General features: G+C 43.4%; 1 protein-coding gene across 1 annotated transcript in view; it reads right to left on the bottom strand.

Moving 5' to 3' along the window:
• LOC308423741 (sodium/potassium-transporting ATPase subunit alpha-4) overlaps nucleotides 1-13,616 on the bottom strand; it is a gene marked incomplete at its 5' end in the record, with an annotated part of 35,171 nt that extends 21,555 nt beyond the window's left edge. Inside the window, 8 exons of the mRNA XM_080920520.1 lie at nucleotides 376-577; nucleotides 2,405-2,673; nucleotides 6,620-6,737; nucleotides 7,017-7,151; nucleotides 9,754-9,867; nucleotides 10,498-10,704; nucleotides 13,226-13,285; nucleotides 13,467-13,616. Of these exons, the coding sequence (XP_080776646.1) occupies nucleotides 376-577; nucleotides 2,405-2,673; nucleotides 6,620-6,737; nucleotides 7,017-7,151; nucleotides 9,754-9,867; nucleotides 10,498-10,704; nucleotides 13,226-13,285; nucleotides 13,467-13,616 (1,255 nt within the window). The remainder of the gene's footprint in view (nucleotides 1-375; nucleotides 578-2,404; nucleotides 2,674-6,619; nucleotides 6,738-7,016; nucleotides 7,152-9,753; nucleotides 9,868-10,497; nucleotides 10,705-13,225; nucleotides 13,286-13,466) is intronic.
• Nucleotides 13,617-22,971: the final 9,355 nt, after the last annotated feature.

The following is a 22,971-nucleotide window of genomic DNA, read 5'->3' as shown; positions in this document are numbered from 1 at the left end:
AAGGGAGAGAGCTGTAAACACACAGAGTTTAAAACAAGGGATTAGCCTTTGAGTGGGTGGGGGGAGTGAGCTGGGGGATTAGGAGGGTCAAGATCATTCACAGCCACATAAAAAGTTAAAGCAAGGGCTATTCACTTTCTCCTTCACACCCAAATGCTGCAAAGAGATTGGGGTCTCTTCTCTCCTTTTTCTTTTCTCTTTTTGGTTTTCCGAGACTAAGTGTGTGTCACCACCACCCGGGGTGCTATTTCTTTCATAGGACACCTCCTCCCTCCCTTCTGCACTCCAGCTCCCTCCTGTTTGTCTGGTGGCATCATTCTAACATTCCCACCCTAAGTCCTTCTGCTCTTGGTTACCAAGGTTACCAGTAGTTACCCGTGTTTTGCTCCTCACTGGTGTCTGCCTCATACACAGTCTTATCAAACCACAAATGAGCCACTGTCATGCGGTTCTGGGTGAGGGTGCCCGTCTTGTCCGAGCAGATGGTGGATGTGGAGCCCAGTGTCTCCACCGCCTCCAGGTTCTTCACCAGACAGTTCTTGCGAGCCATGCGCTTGGCTGTCAGCGTCAGGCACACCTAAGGCCACCAGAAGGAGAAAGAATGGATGGAGGGGGAGGACTGGTCACATTAGTTTGCTTGGGAAGTTGGATTATTTTTATTCCCCCTTCATCCTAACCTGGTCTTTAGAAATCCCACCTGTGATCTGCGTAAAGGGTACTGAAGAAATGGTTTATGGCAAGAATTCCCAGTGTGTGCCTTCCTCAGATGTCTGTCACAAAGCTCCTTCCCCTGGACATGTTTAGATCTTCCATTCAGGAGCCCCTTTTCCATCCTAGACAGCACGCTTCCTGTCTTTCAGATCCACTCTCTCCAAGGACAGCATTGATGGGTTGTGTTTTATTATGGCATACGGTGGTATATATGAACCGGGCATCGTGCCAATAGTTTCAGAAAAGTTTGGGCAGGAGGGAATGAGAATGGCTTTGGGAAAGGATGTCACAAAGGATGAAAAGCCCTTGGGAGATCATTTAAACCAGAACATCTTGAAGGTAAGGTTTTTAAAAATTAAACAATGGTGCTGTGGATATGTAAGTATAGTGTTGGGATTCTGTAAACCCCACTCCTCAGTTACCTGGCCATAGCCAGATATGCTCCGACACTATAAAAGGGGCTGCTTGCCCCCTCCTCTCTCTTGCTCTCCCCCTTTCCCCTCCACTCCCCATGCCCTCCCCCCTCTCTCTGTGTGTGCTCTGTCTACTCCTCTACTTCTCTTCTCCTCTCTCTCTCTGCCTCTACCACCCTCTTAACTCCCCCCATGACCTGAATAAACTCTATTCTGTACTATACCGAACATCGTGTGGCTGGTCCCTCAGGGGGAGGGGATTCCCAACATAGGTCCCCCAGAGGCATCCCCCTTGCCCCCAGGCCTCGTCGCACCTCCATGGGCCATACTGACCCCCCTCCCACTCTATCTTTTTCCTAACATTGGTGCTGAAACCTGGGATGTCATCTTTTAACAACATTGGCGCCCTGTGTGAGGAGATTAGATTTCCTCACGCTGGATATCTCTTTTTTCTTTCATATAGAATTCCAATTATGGAATTACAATTTATTTACATTATATCACTAGTCCCAGCATTTTAAAACTAGTCCAAACATACCCTAAATGTTATCCCTATTTCTGTTTTAAGAATATTGAAAAACTAGAGGATACCCAAACAATTTATTAGTAAGACAGAGAGCTGAGGAAGAATGTTTATGGGAAAAGGGATTACTTGGAGTATCTGAGGGGGCATGATGGTTGCTATAGGAGGGGGAGGATGCTTAGGCCATTAGGAGGCAAAGAACCAACGCATTTTGGTTGGGAAAACCAGGATGAAACAGGAAATCATATTTCTGCTCAGCTTAACTAAGTGAGCTAAGAGCAAGATGGGCTTCAACAAAGGAGCTATGTCTGCCATCCTCAGAAACAAACCACAAGTGTCTTTCATGGATTCTTATAGAGGACATTCAGTGTTGACTCAAAAGTTAATTTTAAATGGCCTTCAAGTCCTTTCCAGGAGGATTCCGTAATCCCCAATTAATCTTTAAAAGCTAACGAAGACTTGAGGCCTGAAAAGCTTAAGTGATTTTGGCTGAGTTTAACAGCCAATGCTGAAGTTCACTCCTTTTCTCTGTTGCATCTTGCTTCCTCTTTCACTGAGGGGAAAGCGTAGTCTCAGAGGCATGGGTAGAGAAAGGCAGGGTAGGGCTGGTGGAAACAAAATTGTTTCTAATGCCTATATCAGGGATACCTCATACTTCAGATGGTCCATAGCAACAAGAGAGGTAGTAGAGACTTCCTTTCCCTGGGGCCTATCCAGAGCTCACCCCCACCACACACACACAATCTTGTTTACTCACAGTGACAGTGGCCAGCAGCCCTTCCGGCACATTGGCCACAATGATGCCAATAAGGAAAATGACAGCATCCAGCCAGGTATAGCCCAAGATAAGTGAGAGGAAAAAAAACATGACACCGAGGAAGACTGCGACAGTTGTGATCAAATGAATGAAGTGTTCGATTTCAGTGGCGATGGGGGTCTTGCCTATTGACAAGCCTGATGTCAGGGAAGCGATCCGGCCCATGACTGTGTAGTCTCCTGTGGCAATCACAATGCCCCGGGCTGTTCCTGTGAATGAAGGAAGCAGCTATGACACCATACTATGGTAGAGTGAGTCATGGCTGGGTGGGTATTGCCACCCCAGTTACTGACATAGAACTTCCAAAATCTTCTGGTTGTATTGCTAGGAGGATCTTTTGTTATTGTGGTTGGTTCCTGACACTTTATCATTTCTGGTGTGATTAGGAATATCGGACAGAGAGCTCCCAAATTCCATAGAATTCCCTAGGTGGTAAGAGAACCTTTTGGTTTATTGAAGCAACTCTTGGTGGGCTCTTGGGTAGCCATAGGATGAGGAAGTTGCCAGGGGAACCAACCATGTGATGACAGGGTGGGCTTTCAGCTCTATAACCCAACATCTGGGATGGGGGGAGAGGTTGAAGGTTGAGTTGATTACCAATGTCGAATGATATAATCAGTCATGTCTGTGTAATAAAACACCCATTAAAAAGCCAAGACAACTGCGTTTGGAGAGCTTCCAGGCTGGTAAACACATGGAGGCGTCTGGAGGATCGCATACTCAAGATACAAAAATTCCACATCCCTGCCCTGTGCATGTTTCCTATCTGCCTGTTCACTTGTCCCCTATCATCTGTAATAAGTGCAAAATGTAGGCCAAGTGCTTCCCTGACTTCTGTGAGCCTTAAGGAAAAAGTCATAGGAATTCCAGTTCACAGCCACCCTGTCACAAGTGTGGATGACAGCCTACTGCTCTGACTACAGGTGAAGTGGGAAGAGTCTCATGGGATTGAGGCCTCATCTGATGCTAATTTGAGGTAGTTAGTGTCAAAATTTGAGTTATGGGGAACGGATGGGGAATCCCTACAGTAAGACATAGGGTTCTGTGCAGACAGGAAAAGTAATACATCCTACAGTGTTCATTGAGCCCTCCTCTTCCGCTCACAACAAAGACCTCTCCAGTCCTCAGTGTCAGGATTCCAGAAACTTCCTGAGGAGCCCCCTCCCTGCTTTTCCCACTAGAACTAGTCTGACCTCTGCTGGGTAGCACAAGCCATAACATCTGTGCCCTGTGCTTTTCCAGGGCCCTTTCTCTCCACCAGCTTTGCTTCCTAGGTAGGACACCATGATTGACTTTACCCACACATGGTACAGGACACTCACCCACAACTTTGAAACAAGATTGCTTAAAACCTTTCTTTCTGCCTTACCCATAATACCTGTCATCCCTACTATTCAAGTTATAAAATTACCAAGAAAAGAAACCCATGGAAAGAATGTTTATTTCAGAAGCAGAAGGCCACAGGGCACAACCATCAACTTTTTAAACAAGTAGTTTTTTTCCCCCTGAGACAAAGTACCATGCATGTGAGACCATGGTTTTCTCATATTTAACAATGAAACACAATGAAGAAACACGATACAGATGTTGTGAGGTACACCTAGAAATCCAGTATTTGAGAGGCAGAGGAGGGGAGGAGAGGAGGAAAAGAAAAAAAGAAGAGGAGGAGGAGAAGGAGGAGAAGGAGAAAGAAGAGGAGGAGAAGGAGGAGGAGGAGGAGAAGAAACAAAGGACCCACAAAGCTATGAAATCAAATGTCTCCAAAAAAGCCTAGAACAGGGTTGGATATATGGTAGACACTCAACTTTATTCTGGCATTCAGGTAAATAAAAGATTACCTAAAGAATCAGTATACAATTATTCACGTAAGTCAGTAGGAGCAGCTCCCACAAGCACAGGGGCATGGGGCAGCTGGAGGTCTCCAGTTCTAAAATTGTCTTCAGCAACAGTCAAGGAAGATGGAACCGAAGAGATAGCTCAGGAGTTAAGAGAATTTACTGCTCTTGCAGACAACTTGGACTTGGTTCCCAGAATCTACATGGTGGCTCACAGCCATCTTTGTTGTTTGAGGGATCATCTTTTCTGACCTCCTTGGGTTTCTGAATATATGTGGACCATGTATGCAGACAACACACATACACACAACTATTTTTAAAAGAATCTAGCAGTAGAGTTTTTAGATAGATTAGACCAGTATTATGGGGAAGATGGATTAAGCCAGTATTACGAGGAAGGAGACTCTAGAAAGAGTCACAATGTAAAACACCCTACGGACAACCTTTTGCACTTGTTGACAGATTGACAGAGGTTCTCTGAACCTTTATAAAAATAATAAAATGACCAAAAGATACTGAAAAGATTTTATATTTTTTGATAAGGTGGGTGTAGGTGGCTACAGTGTCATTTAATTCTATTCCGTGAAAATATCTAGCTTGAAGAGATTAAACTTAATAACTGCTCCCTATGTGTCTAGAGATGGAGTAGGTTAGCATCAAATGGGGAGAAAACTGATAAGGGCAAATATTCTGTATCTTGAGCCAGGCTCTTCCCTCATATACCTCACATGTATCATCATATACCTCACTAGAAGCATGGGAACAGAGAGGGGTTTGTGCCATTGCCTGTCAAGGTCCGTAGCACTGACCGCCTGTTGTCAAGGATAAAGTTGTGTTTGTGTTACTCATTTGTAAATTGATCTAGGGTGAAGGTTAAAGGGGAAACTGGTCTAAGGCAAATACTATTACTCAGCAAGCTGTACACATCTTTAACTTCAGCACTCAGGATCTCTGTGAGTTCAAGGCTAGCCTGGTCTACATAGTAAGTTCCAAGACAGCCGGAGCTACAAAGTGAGACCTGACATGTTTCAACAAACAAAACAAAATTCCGTAGCCTAATCTAGCTAGTTCTAACCTCTTGGCCCCATTTGGATTTTTCTTGTTTCCTATTAAGTCTCTTTGCTCTCAGCTAGACCCTTGTTTCTCAGCTGAAGTGCATTTACCCACTCTTGGCTAACTGGCTTGTCAGCAGCATACACTTACTGAGTTGATGAAAAGTCTACTTCAGAAAGATAAACCTAAGCAAATTTTCTCTTAAAATATAACAGCCAAAATACAGCATTTCTTAGAGAAACCTTGCAAACTTACATTTTCTGTACATTCAATAATTATATGTTTTATATACTGTGTACAAATCAAATGATAGAATTTCTTTCTGGTTGGATTCTTCCTTAATGCATTCTGGACATCAGAATTATTATTATTATTAAGACATTTTCGAGTGAGGTGATTTAATGAGGAGGGGTCATTTGCAGTCTCTGTGTAGAGCAACGTTGGATGTAGAGGCAAGCGCATGGGCTTTTGAAAGACAGACTTTTATTAGAATCTCCAATCTTCCTCTGTTGGGTCCTACTCTAAACTATGGTGAGCATGTCCTTTTTATGGTCTTTATCGAGTTTAGTGTGTGGCATTGTGAGAGTCAGGAAAAAAATGTTTATAGCACTTGACACTACAGTTATGTGCATTTCTATATTCAGCAGAAAGCACCCATCCTTAGACAATAAGGCATTTATTCTTAATCACTAATAATGATTTGCAAGTAGATCTGGGGTATGTTTAGGTTTCCTTAAGGGAAAAGGGCAAAGAGGAAGAGGAACATAAATGCCGACTCAGGAGTGCCTTCCTTTCATTCTAGGGACAAAGCCAGTGCTTGAATGGTAGAGTTTGAGGGACACCTCTTCAAGCTTGTGACATTATCTTCCTCCAGAAGGTAAAAGGCGTTGAGAGAGTGACTGGCAGGGTGGATAATTTTTCTCCATTATCTGTGCTATTTCCAACACACAAATCAGTTTCTCCCCAGTTCAAACCACTGTCAACAACTACAGGATGCTTACAGTGTATTAAGCCTTGTGATTTTTACACTTTATTTTACATTTATGTCATTTAGGCCATAAGCAACCGATGGGTGCCAGGTTTTAGTAGTAACAGTATGAAAATTTGGAAATGACATTTTTGCCAGAAGTCATTAAGCACCTGAGTGGCAGAGAAGCCAACCTGGTTATTGTCTTCCTACTCCAAAACCAGAAAACTGAAGGTTTTAAAAAACCATGTGTTGCCTCCTCCTTTTAAAAGTCTGTGCTGTATATGATACAATATTCACCTTCTACACAGTTGGTGGAGAAGAAGATGATGTTCCGTGTCTCCAGAGGATTCTCATGGGTGCAATCAGGGCAGCGTGACTGGGGTTCTGACTCCCCAGTCAAAGAGGAATTGTCTACCTGGGATGGGAAGGATAGGTTAAAAGGCAGTCTTAGGACAAAGGACAAATTCATGTATGAGGGCAGCACTACCCCACCTGTCAGAACCATCATGTCATTAAGATGCAGAGATAAGCAAATGCACCCCAGCACCTCATTTTCTTTCTCCCAAACCACCCTCATCACTGTCTCAATGTTCTGAATGATAAGATTGTATTAAGACTAAACCCAGGTCTTCACTATGCCTTAGAACCATACATTGCCATAGGCTCCCTCCTATAAGTTTCTGCATCTCCTCACCTTACATCCTTGCGCTGAGATGACCCTGATATCAGCAGGGACTTGGTCTCCACCCTTCACTTCCACTAGGTCTCCCAAAACCACCTCTCTTACATTGATTTGCATTTTCTCTCCATCTCGAATTACCAGAGCTTGCTGTAGGAAGATAATGTATGGTTGTTACATAGCCTCTTGCACTTCCTGTCCTGCCCCAACCCTCTCCATTTCCATCTCCACCCTTCTGTGTTATTTCTATTCTTGCTGTCAGCAGAACCTTTGCAATGTGACTTAGATGGACTTTCCATTAAGAAGTGGGATCTACCTCTGTGTCCCCTAATGTAGAATTGACCATGTAATCTAATTTTTATTTTTAGCCCAGAAGATTTTAGCAAATGTGTTAAGAATAAAGGCTTAAAAAATATTTCATTTACATATGCAGAGACCCACACAGCCAAACATTAGGTCCGGCTTGGAGAATCCTGATGAAGAGGAGAAAGGAAGGATTGTAGGGGCCAGAGAGGTCAAGGACACCACAAGAAAATCCACAGAATCAACTGACCTGTGCCCATCGGGACTAGAACCAACAACCAGGAAGCCTGCAGGGGTCTGACCCAGGCCTTCCATACATATGCTATAGTTGTGTAGCTTGGCTTCATGTGGGACTCCTAACAGTAGGAGCAGGGGCTCTGTTGGGACCCTTTCCCTTAAGTGGCTGCCTCATCTGACCTCGACTAGAGAAGATGCACCTAATCTTTCTGCAATGTGATGTGCCATGGTTGTTTGATATCCAAGTAAGTCTTCTCCTTTCCTGAAGAGAAAGGGAAGAAGACTGGATGATGGGGGGGGGGGGGGACTGGAAGGAGAGGAGGGAGGGGGGACCGGAAGGAGAGGAGGGATGGGAAACTTTGGATCTGGATGTAAAGTAAATAAATAAATTAGTTAAAAAAAAATGTTCATGTTAAGGTTTGCCCTGCTGTTCCTGGGAACCCCTCTGTTCTCATGAACAAGCCGGAGCTCTAAGCATCCCAATTCTTCCAACCTTCCAATCTTGTATTTCTTCCTAGAACAAGCTGAAGCCAGCTTAGACCAGAGCAGCAGCACAGACACAGGACTGTGACAGAAGTCCTGTTGGGTGGTATATTAGGCAGTCAGTGCTACCTGATAAAACTCCAAGATCTTAGTCAAAACTCTCAAAGAAAGGTCTAAATTATGTTGACATTAAAGGGAGAAGAAAATCTTAGGCTACAAAGCTAGAACATGATAATATTGTTGCGTGATTTGGAAAGCTTTTTTTTTTTTTTTAAGCTTCTAGGCCTGTATTTAGGAACTCCAATCTGCTGTCATACTATTTCCAGATACCTTTAAAAACATTCAATTTGAAAATAAAATTTAAATTTCAGAAAAGTTTCAGTAATAAAAATAGTGACAAGCACCCCTATAAAACTTTCACCTGTCTTCACCCACTAACTTTTCACCTCAGCTGCTTTATCCTTTCCTGTCTCTAATTTATATACATCACGATAGTTTAATCCTAAACCCTTGTGTGCATTTTCAAAGAATTACATAATCTTCATTCTCTTAAAAAGATTTATGTATATATACATACATATCTACACATATATATGCATGTACATGTATGTGTGTGTGCACAGACATATGTACATATATAGATATACAACATGTTCATGCCTGGCACCTGAAGAGAAGGAACATGAGAATCCTTTGAAACTGGAGTTTCAGGTGGTTGGAAGCCACCATTAGGATGTGGGAATGGAACCCAGGCCCTCTGCAAGGACAGATTCTTAGGGCTTCTATTGCTCAGATAAACACAATCAAAATCAACTTTGAGAGGAAAGGATTCATGTCACTTAAACATTCCACTTCACAGTCCATTACCCAAGGACTCAGGAGGAACTCAAGGCAGGAGCCTGGAGGAAGGACCTGAGGCAGAGGCCATGGAGTGGTACTGCTTACAGGCTTGCTCCCCATGGGCTTGCTCAACCGCTTTCTTGTAACACCCAGGACCACCAGCTGATGGGTGGTGCTGTCCACAGTGATTTGGAGCCTCCCACACTAATTATCAATCAAGGACATGTACCATAGGCTTGCTTACATGCCAATCTGATAGGACCTTTTTCTCAACTGAATCCCTTTTTCCCAAGTGACTCTTGCGTGTGTCGGGTTGACATAAAATTAGCCAACATAGGCAGTGAGTGCTGTTAAATGTGGATCCATCTCTTGGATTATTCCAAGACTATTCTTTTCTATGACCACACAGTGATTAGTTTCAAGTGGTTTGATTTTGATGCAATCCTCACATTTACTGTGTACATTTTAGCTTTTGGCACTTGACCCAAAATGTCTCTTTAAGGCATTGTCTCTCAACACATCAGGCCCAGTACCTAGATCTTTACCAGGATATTCATATCGACATTTCTTTTTAGGTTTTTAAAAACTGGAACATTCCCACAGAATCGACTTGGATGTTAGCCTTCCCACCAGCTTCGTTTTCAGTAGATGTTCTTGTTCAACTTGTGGAGGGTCATTCTTCATTTTATTGTCACTAGGCTAGACAATTTGTGACTATTATCACTGGAGCTTTGCTTACATTTCTCCTGGTAGTTTCTAGGTTCCCTCATCACCAGCCGCATTTGGCACACCCACTGTGTGTGACAGTCTCCAAGGGACTGAGCGATTATATAACTGGTCACAATCTGCACTCCCTTTCACTAGCTCTTCCCACACAAGTTCTACCTACCTGAGGCACCATGTTCTTAAAAGACTCCATGATCTTGGAGCTCTTGGCCTCCTGGTAATATGAGAAGCAGCCAGTAATGAGGACCACGGCAGATAGTACAATACCCAGGTACAGCTGAAGACGGAGAAAGAAAGTCTCATTAGCACATCCTTTTCCTCCCTCTGTACCCTCAGACAGATTGCCCCCTGCTGGAGGAAGTCATGAGACTGAGGGCTAAGGAGGATATGAAAAGTGTTGGCACACTTGGCTTCCTGGTAATGAAGACCTAAGCTATTGTGTTGAGTGATCAGAGAACTCCCAGAGAATGTGAATCTTCCTCTCCTTCTATAGGCAGGAGGTGGACAATGAGCCAGGGAAAATAAGAGATGAAGAGGTTAGCATTCTGAGTAAGTTAGGGGGACTGCAGGTGGAGAGATGGTTCAGAGGTTAAGAGTACTGACTTCAATTCCCAGCAGCCACGTGGTGGATTTCAACCATCTGTGCTGGGATCTCATGCCCTCTTCTGGTGTGTGTGAAGACAGCTACAGTCTGAAGATGTCTTTCAAAACTGGGAGGGGGTTGCAAAACACTGTGATAGCCACTTGGTGAGTAGATTGAATAATGCCTGTTAGGGAGCGGAACCAGAAGCTTTCTAGATAGAGTTTGCAGGATATCAAGATAGACCAAGAGATTCCCCCAGAAACTTCTGAACTATTGGGGATTTGGGTCAGAAGATGGGAGTTTGGGGGGAGGAAGCAAGCTCACGTTATCCTTGTTGGTGTTTTCTGTGTAATAAGTCACATGTATGCCATAGGCCAGGAAGCAAAGAAAAGCACCAGTCCATAGCAGGAGGGAGAAGCCACCAAATAGTTGTTTACAGAATTTGACCCACTCTGGAGTGCTTGGAGGAGGGGTTAGTATATTTGGTCCATTATGAAACAGAATTTCCTGGGCCTCTCCAACGCTGAGACCCTGTGTGGAGAAGAAATGAAGATGAAGAGGAAGCTGTGACAAAGAACCACAGCTTCAGGATAGGTCTACCCCAAAGCAGCCTTGGAACATTCCTCTGAAGATTCTTTCTGATAAGGTAGGATTTTAGAATTTGTGTTGTAGAAGGGGTTTCATGTAGCACGCTTACCTAAGTAGAGCTTGTTTGTTTGTCACGTGTATGGATTGGTTTACAAACCATTTGAACTTTGAATATTTTAACTTGGGGTTTGGTCATGTGATAGAAACTGAGACTATCATCATGAATGGCAATGGTCTCCACCCAAAGGGACTCTGAGATGGCAGGTTGGGAAGGGTGGTTGCAGCGAGGCATGACAACCTAAGTCTAATTCTTGGGCTCACATGGTAGAGAGAACTGAATTCTACAAGCTGTTCTCTGACCTCCATGTGCACACTGTGGCACAATCTTCACACATAAACTTAGGTGTTCACAGTCAATCAATAAATTGAGTAAGTGAAATTCAAGAGTGCTCCTTATTCTTAGGGAGCTCAAATTGGGAAACTAACATATAGAAATGATTATAGCATAGTAGGCTAACTGAGGCTATGCTCCATGATGCTGGTAATATCTTGGCATTCACACTTTGGCTTTCCAATTTGGAAATTGAGGAAAGTCAAACTAAAGACACCAATGTACAGATTTTATTCTAGCCTTATGCATATACTTCTATGATTTTCCCTTAATGTTATGTGATAATAGAATCTACCAAAGCCTATCAGCCATCTCCTTAGCCTCTCTTCAAAAAGACTTAAGGGGCCTTCAATATTCTCTCAAGTGTCTAAGCATTTAATAACAATACTAAATCATTGTCTTCTTTACTCATCCTTGAGGATAAGATGATTAGTCACCAAGTTCCAGGACAGTCTGATCTACATAGTAAGGTCCTGTCTCAAAAAAATATGTATGGTAAATGTTATGGTTTGACTCATGGATATTCCCCAAATTACTTGATTCCCAGCTGATGGTGGTGTTGTGGGGGTGCTGTCAGGAGGCAGTTCAGGGGAGGAAATAGATTATTACTGGAAGGTATTCTTGAAAGGTATGTTGGGATTTTCCCCCATCTTTCTATTGGCCACGAAGTAAGCCATTTTGTTCCATCATATGGCTTCCTTCCTCCCCACAGATGTAGTATGAGTGGTGGAGCCAAGAAACCATGACCTAAACCCTCAAAGCTCTGAGTCAGAGTGACTTCTCCTTTACATTGTTTGTCTCTGTCTTTTTTAAGTTACTGTTTTCTATTGCTGTGAAGAGATGCCATGACCAAGGCAATCTACACAATAAAGTGTTTATTAGGGCTCACAGTCCCTGGTAATTAGAGCTATGGCAGCAGGCAGGCTATAGCTGAGAGCATGCATCCTGATCCACAGGCACAGGGCAGAGAGAGAGAGAGAGAGAGAGAGAGAGAGAGAGAGAGAGAGAGAGAGAGAGAGAGAGAGAGAGAGAGAGAGAGAGAGAGAGAGCGCTTACTGGGAATGGCTGGACTTTTAAAACTTTCGAGCCCCAGTAACACACCTCTTCCAACAAGGCCACGCCCTCTAATTCTTCCCAAGAAGTTCTGCCAGCTGATGACAAAGTATTCAAACATAAATCTATGGTGACCTTGTTTTGTCCAAACACCACAGATTCAGATATTTTGTCATACTAATGAAAAGCTAATGCTTTAAGTTTTCCAAAGACTTCATGATATATTCCAATAGATATATTATATTCCAGAAGGTATGAGATTTTTCTATTAGAAAGCTAGATATTAAAATGTCGTACACCTTTAATCCCAGCAGAGGCAGGTGGATTTCTATGAGTTCAAGGCCAGCCTGGTCTACATAGTAGTGAGTTCCAGCTTAATCAGAGCTACATAGTAAGATCTTGTCTCGAGAAAATAAACATAAAGAAGAAAGAAAGTTAGGTATTAAAGATATTTGTAAAATGTAAGATGACACTAATTTTTTGAAAAGTATAGTTATTTGGTTAAAAAATTATTGCTGTTAGTTTATAATAAAGCATTTTTCCTTCTCTTCTTTCTCTCTTGACTCTGGGGATCAAACTCAGGCCGAAGATGCTCTACCACTGAGCCACATTCCCAGCAACTACACTATTTATAAATGAGCTAGGAAATACTTGTAAAATTGCCAATTTAAATTTTACTATGGCAAATACTTCATTTGCCATAGTAAAATTTATTATTCATTATGTATCAAACATTATTTTTACCTACTCTTTGTGGTCCTTCGTAAGTCCTAAGGGTATAAACAGTTCTAGAGGAGAAAGCAAAAGGCATATTCCTAACCATTCACACTATCCCAACTACCCATAGCCTCTTGGGTATGGTAGTTATCATGGCTATTTTTTCCTGAGTAGAGTTGTGTGGATCTTCGTGGGCTGAGTGTAGGAGATACAAAGTTGGATTTGAAGTTGGGGGTGGGGTTACTTTCAGCGTCTGCACTGCCAGTTTCAAGCCAGCGAGGACCTCTGCTTTAAGGTTCTTACCTTGGTCAAGTCCACAGAGTATTTGGCGCTCAGCTCATCAAGTGTTAGCTTGTGATCATCCTGAGGGAACAGAAGGGTCATCAAGGTGAGATAGTGACCTCAGATCGTGTGCAGGGAGGAAGGAGTGGGTTGGAGGGGACAGTCCTGGCAGTGTGTTTTTGTTCTCCAGGTAGGATGCGGAAGGCAATCAGGCAGAAGGCTGAAGGGTGTTTAAAGGGCAATTTGCTTTGGGCATCCTCACCATAACCACTTCCTTCTTCAGCTCCTCTATATATTTTTTCTTTCTTTTCATTTTCGGCTGTTTGTTTGTTATTGAAGGCCTAGAGTTAAATCTTGGGCTCTGATTCTGCTCACTGGCGGCCACTGTTTCCTTTTCTTTCCCAGGCTCCATAACGTGGTCTCTAGATATTGCTGGCTCAGCTCAACTGGTAAAAAGAAAGATAAAGAGGGTTAAGGGGGGCATGGGAGTGAGTGGAGGGAGTTGGGGCGAGGGAGGGTGAGGTCAGTGTGGTGGAAAGGGCAAAGGCCAGTGAAGGAATGGAAGGTAGAGAAGGGTCTATAAGCATGGGGAAGGAAAGGTGAAGAAGGAATCAAGTCTGAGTGGCACGGCTGGAGAAGGAAGCGCCATGTGGAGGGAGTCTAGACTCTGCAAGTGAGGCTGAGGTATAGGGCGGAGGTTGGCATGAAGAGTACTTGGGTACCTAAATGATGAAGATGCAGGGGCTCGGCAGGTGGCTTGTGCAGTGGGAGCCGAGGTCAGAGTGAGCTTTGGGCAGGCCTGGTGCTCCCAGCCCTAGGTCCTGTGGGTGCTATGGCAACAGCCTAGGCCTGTCATCATAATGGGCTCCTGAAAAATCTAATCAAGAACACCAACCTCTGTCTGGGTGAGAATGACTGGAGCAGGTTTCGTCACAGAATGTAGATCAGATGGCAAAGTTAGATAGAACCAAGTCTTTGTATGCATGGTCTTGTGACTTCTGAGGTTAGGAATACTCCAGTTAGGTGGCTCAACCAAGTCAAATTAAAACAAAAGAGTGGTGTGTGCACATAGCCTGTGTACCCTCACTGATTTAGAACTTGCTCTGTGCTAGGATGATCTCTAACACTTGCCGATTCTCTTGTCTGAATTCCCTTAGCGTTGGGGTCAGTGCTGTGAGCCGACATTTCCAGTTCTACCGAGGCTCAGCTATTGACCAATGCTGAATGATTTCTTTTAGTTTTGAAGATAGACTCTGCGTCTGAATTCTGAGTCCCCATCTAACATCTGTGCGACTCTGTATAAATTTCACTGCCTTTCTGTGCTTTCCTATTCTGTTTAGAATAACACCTTCTACTTCGTAAAGTAGCAATAGTCCAAATCAAAGCTCTACACTCTAGCTTCTCAAACTGTATGCGGCCACCCTATAAATGGTTGTGCAACTAAATGGGTGTGTATGTGTGCAAACAAACTGTCAAACCATAAAAAGTTTCTTATTGTAACAAACAAAAGATTAGTTTGAAACCCAGCGAGCGATGAACCTGAGGGGTTGCTGCCAGTGCCCGCGAATGTTACGCCATGCAGCTTCTCTGTAACCTTGGTTCTAAACACACGCTACACACACTTGGCATTGTCGTGTGGGTGCGAAAAATGTTGCCAGAAATACTATAGCTCAATTCTGCAAGGTGTGTGTGTGTGTGTGTGTGTGTGTGTGTTGCATGCATACACATGACACAGGGCATGTGTGGAGGTCAGAGGACAGCTTGTGAGAGTCACTCTCTTTTCTTACTCGGGTCCCAGGGGTTGAGAGCTCAGACCCTCAGGCTCAGGCAACGTGATCCTTTACCGCTGAGCTGCCCCTCCCCACTCAGTGTTTTCACTGTACAAACAAACTTTTCTGTTCTTACAGAAATGAGACAGAAAATGACCCCTCATATCCCTATCCAGTGATTCCTTAGCGTGGAAGTATTCTAACTTTGGATTGATTTGTGCAGGAATGTTTGATGGCTTCAGTTTCATTAAAATTGTATAAAAATCACTAAATGAATTTTGGCTTGGGATTAGGATAACATTTACAACAAACTTTGAAATCACTTGTGCTATTCTACACTACATATCAACGGGAAATGACTTTGTTAGCGCTGGTGATTGATAATAAAAATCGTCCATCAACTCTGAAAGACATTGCTGTGAATATCAAACATTCATCCAAGTTTTAATTCTTTATATAAAAATAAACAAGTGCATCTGTCTCATTAGTGTGTAGATTTGTGGTTTTACATGCAGGTAAATGTGCAGTTCTCAGTGAAAATAAAACTGTCCCATATGATATGCAGTAGTTCCTTACTGTACAAGGTACTGGCTGGCAAGATGGCTTAGTTGGTAAGGGTACTGGTTGGAAAGCTTGATGACCCAAGTTCGATGTCCAGCACCCACGCATGGGGTAGAAGGAGAGAAGGATCTGAAGCAGCTGTGTATTTCTGTCAATTACATTTTTTCAGTTATGGGGTTGCATACACTTCTGTTACTTAGTGTTTGTTTAATTGCATTTTGGCTGGATGGGTGTGGTTGTGACTACAATGTACCTGAAAACACCTATCGCTGTACTGATGGAGTCCTTCCCTCTTATCTCCCTTCCCAGGTGAAACAGAGGTTAGTCTTTCGGCTGTGATGGTGGCCCATACATTCCTTTAATTCTAGGTGGTTCTCTGAGTTTGAGGCTAGCTTGGTCTAGAGAGTGAGTTTCAGGACAGCCAAGGACACACAGAAAAACAAACAACAACAACAACATAAACCAAAACCAAAACAAAAAGCAGTCAAACAAAACCCAAACAAAAAGAGGTTAGTCTCTTTCCTTCAGAGACTGACTTCCTTCCTTAGCAAACAGAATAAAATAAATGGGGTTACAGAGGTGGCTCCATCTGTAAAGAGCTTGCCACGCAGGCCTAAGGACCTCCTCGCCTTGTTAACTGCTGACTGTGGTGAAGTGTGTCTGTACCCACAGGCCGGGAAGACAAGAGGATCCCTGGGGCTGGTTAGCCAGCCAGTCTGGTTGAATCAGTGAGATCCCCATTCAGTGAGACCTTGCCTCAAAAAGAGTATAGTGGAAGGCAATAGAAGATTCCTTGCATCAATCTCTGGCCTACACACAGACACACACAGACACACACACACACTAACACACATACTTCTCTGCTATATGTAGAATAAAATAATAGTCTCAGCCAATACTCAGGAGATGAGCCAAGAGAACCTTGAATTTGCAACCAGCCTGGACTACACAGTGAGATCTTGTATTTAATATATATGTATATATTTATAATTTATATTATATATATATAATATAAACTAAAAGCCAGAAATCCTCTTTCCCTTTCCAAAGTTTCCCGCAACTCATATTAATATGCTGTCCAGCTTTCCAGTTTTCCCTATGTTTATTCAAGTAGAGACCTAAGCTGCATTGTCAGTCTTCACAGGACCATTCAACCCTCCTTTCCATCATTAGCTCAGCAGGGGTTGAGGCTCCTCTTCCAGCTCCTGTTGGCTTCCCTTATGTAGTCTGTATCGTTCACGCTTGTGCGGTTCTTCCCGCTGCTGAGATGCCGAGAGGCTATTTTCCATTTGTTTTCTTAACCGTGAAGAACATTGCCACGCTAGCAAACGGGTTAGAGGTGGCCTTAGCCTCTATTTCTGTAGAATCGATCTCCTTTGCTGAATCATATGGTAAGCTCACTTAAAATCTTAAGATACTCTGCCAACTGCTATTAAAAGGGCATGGCCCTGGAGCTCAGCAAGAAGATAAGGAAGGCCATTGTCCACACAGGGTGACCTTGGCTTCTGGGGTTAGGGGCTGGCTAATTAGCATTTCTTTATTGTCTGTGCGAGTATTTTCCAATGTAGTGGTGGGTTTTCTGGGTTGTATTTTTTTCTTTTTTGTGAACTACAGTATCATTTGTTCAATTTAACATTGTTTTCTTTTTCTTGAATTGTTAGACTTCTTGCCGCTCACACTGTACATGTTTTCTCCCAGCCTTTGTGGGTTTTAAAAAAACTTTTATTATATAAAACAATTTTTACACTGTTTTTTTAACACAGTCAATTTTAAATCTATTTTTATCTTCTCCTCCCCCAAGTCCTTTCAGACCTTCTCTTTCTTTGTACCCACCTAACTTTTACGTTCTTTCTGGCTGATATACCCAGGGTCGTTTACACTGTAGAAAACTGGTTTTTCCTGCTCTCAGCAGGCTGTGTGTGCAGCTGCAAGTCTCTGTGAGTTCATATGAGCTTTGCTCATGCTGATTTAGAGGGCTTTTTTTTTTTTTTTTTTTTTTTTTGCTTTTTTTTTTTTTACATTCTTTTTGCCTTTTCTTCCGTAGGGTCCCCTGAGCTCTGAGGGGAGGGATTTGGTGGACATTTAAGTCTTAGTGTTCCAAGGTCTCTTATTCTCTTCATAATGTCTGGCTGTGGGTCTCTGTGTTTGTTCCCATCTGCTGCAGGAGGGAGCTTTTCTGGTGATGGCTGAGCAAGGCACTGATCTATGAGCATAGCAGAATGTCATTAGGAGTCATCTTACACACACACACACACACACACACACACACACACTCAGTCTTATTTGGTCCCAGTCTTAGGTTCCTGGTCACCCAAGCAGAGTCAGGTATGGGTCCCATCTCATGGAATGGTCCCTAAGTCAGATCAGTTATTGGCCACTCCCACGAGCTTTGTGCTGTTGCTGCTCTAGCAGATCTTGCAGGCAGGAGAGCATTGTAGATCACAGGGTTTGAGAACCGAGGGTGATTATGTTTCTCTTTTGGTACCGTGCAGAGGCAGAGCTGAGGGGACATAATTCATTCAGATTGCTTTTGGGAAGTTCATTCCGGTTGATCCACAGATCTTAGCCCAAAAGCTTACCTTTTCAGAGAAAGCTCTGATGGCTAAGTTCAGAGCAGGGCATTGGCCAGCCCTAGCCACCCTTCAAAGGACTTTGGACTTTTGCCCTCTGAGATGTTTCTGCCCATTATCTGTTGACTTGCTAACTGCCTGTTCCCCGGGGATCTTTGCCGGCTGTATCCCAGGCCTCCAGAGCGGGCCTGGCTCAGGGCAGCCAGTCCACAAGTAGTTCCCAAATTAAAGTCAAATGACAGGTAAGTTTTCAGATTTCATCTTTGTAAGATGTTTTGCTAATGAAGCCACATAGGCCAGAAGTGTTTTAAAATCTGTTTGGTTAAATAGGCTAAGCATCAGACTTTGTTAATTTACTCTTTAAAAACTCAAATGCTGGGGCTGGAGAGGCGGCTCAGCGGTTAAGAGCACTGACTGTTCTTCCAGAGGTCCTGAGTTCAAATCCCAGCCACCACATGGTGGCTCACAACCATGTGTAATGGGGTTTGATGCACTCTTCCAGTGTGTCTGAAGACAGAGATGTACTTACATACATAAAATAAATAATTCTTTAAAAGACAGAACAAAACAAAAACCTCAGATGCTTCCTAGTTAACATCGCAGCTGAACTTTCACAAACTGTGTTCTATTTTTTAAAAATACAGTGAGGGCTTTGACTGATGTTGGACTGACTCCTCTTGAGTAGCTTGCTTCTCTTTTTGCCTTCGGTCTTCCTGAACAGCTGCCAGGAGCAGCTCTCCATGTATGTGTATTTTTGTTTTGGTCATCCTTATTTTAAATTCGCTTTAGTACAATGTGCTGTACACACTGAGACTCAAGCCTGGTTTGTTTTGATTCTGTTGCAAAGGTAAGTCCTTTGTGCTCAGTCTTCAATCTCTAGCACTGGAAGATGCATTTGACTGTACTTTGCATCCTGTGACTTGGAGCTTCCTGCTTCCAGGGCTTGCCGATGCTGCTGTTCCTCCTTTGTTTGGGTTGGGTCCTCCTTACTTTCTTGATGCTGTGAAGAGACACTGTGGCCAAGGCAACCTATGAAAGAAGGGTTTATTGGGACAGAGTCCGTGATCATCATGGTGCGGAGCGTGGCAGCAGGAAGGCCAGCATGGTCTTGGAGCAGTAGCTGAGAGCATGCATGTTGAGACAACAGCCACAGAGCAGAGAGACGGGGGCAGTGCTAATTGAAAACAGCATAGACCATAGATGTTTGAAACCTCAAGACCCTCAGTGACACACCTCTGCCAACAAGACCATGCATCCCAATCCTTCCCAAACAGTTCTACCAACTGGGGACCAAGCATGGAAATATATAATAAGCCTGTGGGACTATTCTCATTCAAACCACCACAAGATGTCTTTCTTGGTGTTATGGACAGTTGTACTCTTCCAAAAAACAATGCTTTTAAATTTGTTATTGTTTGTCTCTTTACTCTGTGTGTGTGTGTGTGTGTGTGTGTGTGTGTGTGTGTATTCATGTGTGGGTAGATAGATTCAAGTGCAAATGTGTATGTGCACACAGGTAGAAGTTTACTGTCTTCCCCAATCTCTCTTCATCTTATTTTTTTGAGAATCTCACTGGACTCAGAATTCCCTGATCCAGCAAGACTCTCTGGCCAGCAAGCAATAGCATCTTCCTCTATACACCTCCCTTTGTTAGGATCACCTATGCATACAGTCATACCTGGCTTTTTACATGTGTGCTTGGGGAGGCGCTCTAAGCCCAGGTCCTTTGTGTTAACGTGGCAAGCACTCCACCAGCATGGCCCTCCACCCATTTCCATGTTTAAAGCGTTACTTCCTTATCCAGGGCTTCAAAGGCTGACATCACATATGATATGGTGCTGCTATTAGTTTTCTAGACTTCTCTTTTCTGAACACACATTTCCTAGTATGTTTTTTCCTCATGACTTGAGGCAGGAGTAGATATGGAGTTTTATGGCTATCCATGACTATTTGGTCCATTCAGTCCATATGAGTTGTTCCTCACAATTTCCTTGTCATATACTTTCTTGAATTCCCATGGAGTTATTATAAGATTATAGAATTTTATTAAAATGATACTTTTAAAATCTCATGAAATAAGCTAGGTAATTCAAAAGGTTTTCTTTCTATATTCTAGTAGGGTTTACATAATATAAGAATAGTCTTCGAAGAATTTGAGAAAAAAAAATCTTGAATCTTGAAACTAAGTTTTTTTTTTTTTAAAGATTATTTTATGTTATGGGTATGTGTGTGTTCAAGGGTAGGTACATACACCACATGTGTGCAGGTGCCATGAGGAACCTGAAGAGGGTGTCAGCTATTTCTCGATCTAGAGTTATAGGTATTTGTGAATTTCTGGATGTGGGCACTAGGAAGTGAAGATGAGTCCTGTATAAGAGCAGCAAGTGTTCTTAACTGCTGAGCCATCTCTTCAGCCTACTTTGTGGTCCAGACTGGTCTTGAGCTCACACTCCTCCTGCCGTAGCCCCCATATGAAAAGATTACTGACATATGCCATTAGGCCTACCCAGCTCAAGGGATATTTTATAAAGATTCATTTAACTGGGTTCACAAATTTAATCCCAGCACTCTGAAGTCACAGGTGGGTAGATCTGAGTTTGAAGCTAGTGTGGTCTACATCTCTAGTTTCAGGCATGTCAGAGCCACAGTGAGACCTTGTTTCAGAAAAAAAAATCTTTTTGTTCAAAATCTTCCTTTGTTCTTGATATTGAGCTATTGACTTTCTACCATTTTGGGGTGTGTTCTTAGCATTTTTGTCCTTTAGCGTAACATCTTTTCCCAGTTCTCTTGGTAAAGGAGTCCTGCTGTGTAAAATTCTTCCTTCTAGGTGGAAGCCAGGACCTACTTTCTAGCACTGCATCAGCAGAATCTCTTATACATTGGCCAAAATCCTCTAGCAGGTCGTTGCGTCTCTCCATACTTTTTTCTCATTTATGCATCTTATGTGTATGGGTGTGGGGGTCTCAGAGAGAGTGGTCCATATAAGCTCACATTCTTGCATGCTTGATTCCCAGTGGTGGACTGTTGTGAAGGACTAGAAGGTGTGGCCTTGTTGGAAGAGGCTGGGCATAGGCTTTGGTGTTTCAAAAGCTTAAGCTGGGCTTGATCTCTCTCTGCATGTGTAGCTCTTAGTTACTTCTCCAGCACCAGGCCTGCTTCTGTGTGCTGTGCTCCCTGCCATGCTGACAATGGACTGACCTTCTGAAATGGTAAGCAAGCCTCAACTAAATGCTTCCTTTTGAAAAGGCTGCCTTGGTCATGGTGTCTCTTCACAGCAGTAGAACAGTGACTAAGACAATGGGTATTTTTGCCTGTATGCATGTCCGTGTGCCATGTGCATACAATGCTCACAGAGGCAAAAAACAAGATGTGTTGGATCACCTGGGACTGGAGTTACAGAAAGCTGTGGGTCACCACGTGGATGCTGGGAATTGTATTGAACCCTATTCCTCTCTGGAAGAGCACTCAGTGCTCTTAACCAGTGATCTGCCTCTCTAGCTACTGTTATGTGCATATAACTTAATATATTATATCCATCAATTCATGCATCCATCCATGTACCCATGCGTACATCTATACATCCATTTATGCATCCATGCATCCATCTGTCCATCCACCCATCCATTTTTCCAACTATCCATTTTTCATAAGATATATTTGAGTTAGTGTGTATGGCCTGGCTTGGTGACACATGCCTGTAGTCCCAGCTATTAGGGAGGCTGAGATTGGAGGATCACTTGAGTCCAGGAGTTCTGGACTGTATAGTGCACTATGCCAATCCGGTGTTCACGCTAAGTCCAGCATCAATAGGGTGATCTTCTGGGACCACGGGACTACCAGATTGCCAAAGGAGGGGTGAACCAGCCTGGGTCAGAAACAGAAACAGAGTGGGTTGAAATTCCCACACTGATCAGGAGTTAGTTTTTATAAATAAAAACACATTGACTAGAGAAGAGATGCCAGGAATGCTAGCATCTTGAGGGCAGCTATGAGGGCGCTTCCCAGAAGTTGTAATGTTTAAGCCAATGTCTGAATGAAGCCAGGCATGGAAAAGTGTTCTTGGTAGAGGATCCATCAAGAACCAAGGCCCTGAGGTGAGATCAAAATAAACCTTAATCCGGTTTTATTCTTAACCATTTCAAAGGAAACTGGTATTTTTAAAGGCACCGAGTGAGCGGCAGTTACCCTGACATCCTCTAGGACAAGTACCACCAGCATGAGCACAGTGAGAGTTATAATCAAGGGTCCAGTACGCAGCGTGGGCTGGAGCCGGCTTCCCGTGGCTCCTCTGAGATTCAGGTGTAGGTTATAAGAGCCAGTGTCTCTCTATCTCCCATCCCCATCGACCCTACAAGAATGCGCATCATTCTGTTCCTCACCCCAGTGCACAGTGTCTCTCCTTCTGCCCGTCACATACACCCCATGCAAGAAGGTTGCTGACTCCTACTCAGATAGATTTCAAAACTGTATGCATTTTACCTCCTTCCCTAAACATGGCTCCGTGTAGAGCATAGACTATTGATCAGCGCTGACTTGGCTGTTGTGGCCCCAGAACAGTCCTTGCCCCTAGGACTGGGAGTGGACTGATTTGATCTGAAACATTGCCTTTCATAGACCCATGGCCATTCTTCACTATCCGGGACGAACTCTCACGGCTCCCCAGTGGGACTGGCTATGAGGAAGAGGGAATGTAAACCTAACTTCTTCCCCTTCAGAGCAGGTCTGTGGCAGGATTATTTCCCTGCTACTCTGGATGTTTGCCCTTTCTTTCGGTTTCCTTGACAACCAAGTCCTTCCATGCACACACCCAGCACCACAGTTTGAGGGGAAGGCCAATATGAAGTATAGAAATCAACCATGGACTCAA

This window comes from Micromys minutus, assembly GCF_963924665.1.
Source record: "Micromys minutus genome assembly, chromosome: 1".
In the NCBI taxonomy this organism is placed as follows: domain Eukaryota; kingdom Metazoa; phylum Chordata; class Mammalia; order Rodentia; family Muridae; genus Micromys; species Micromys minutus.
Note: the sequence above shows the minus strand (reverse complement) of the source record. Positions and strands in the feature narration are given on the sequence as shown.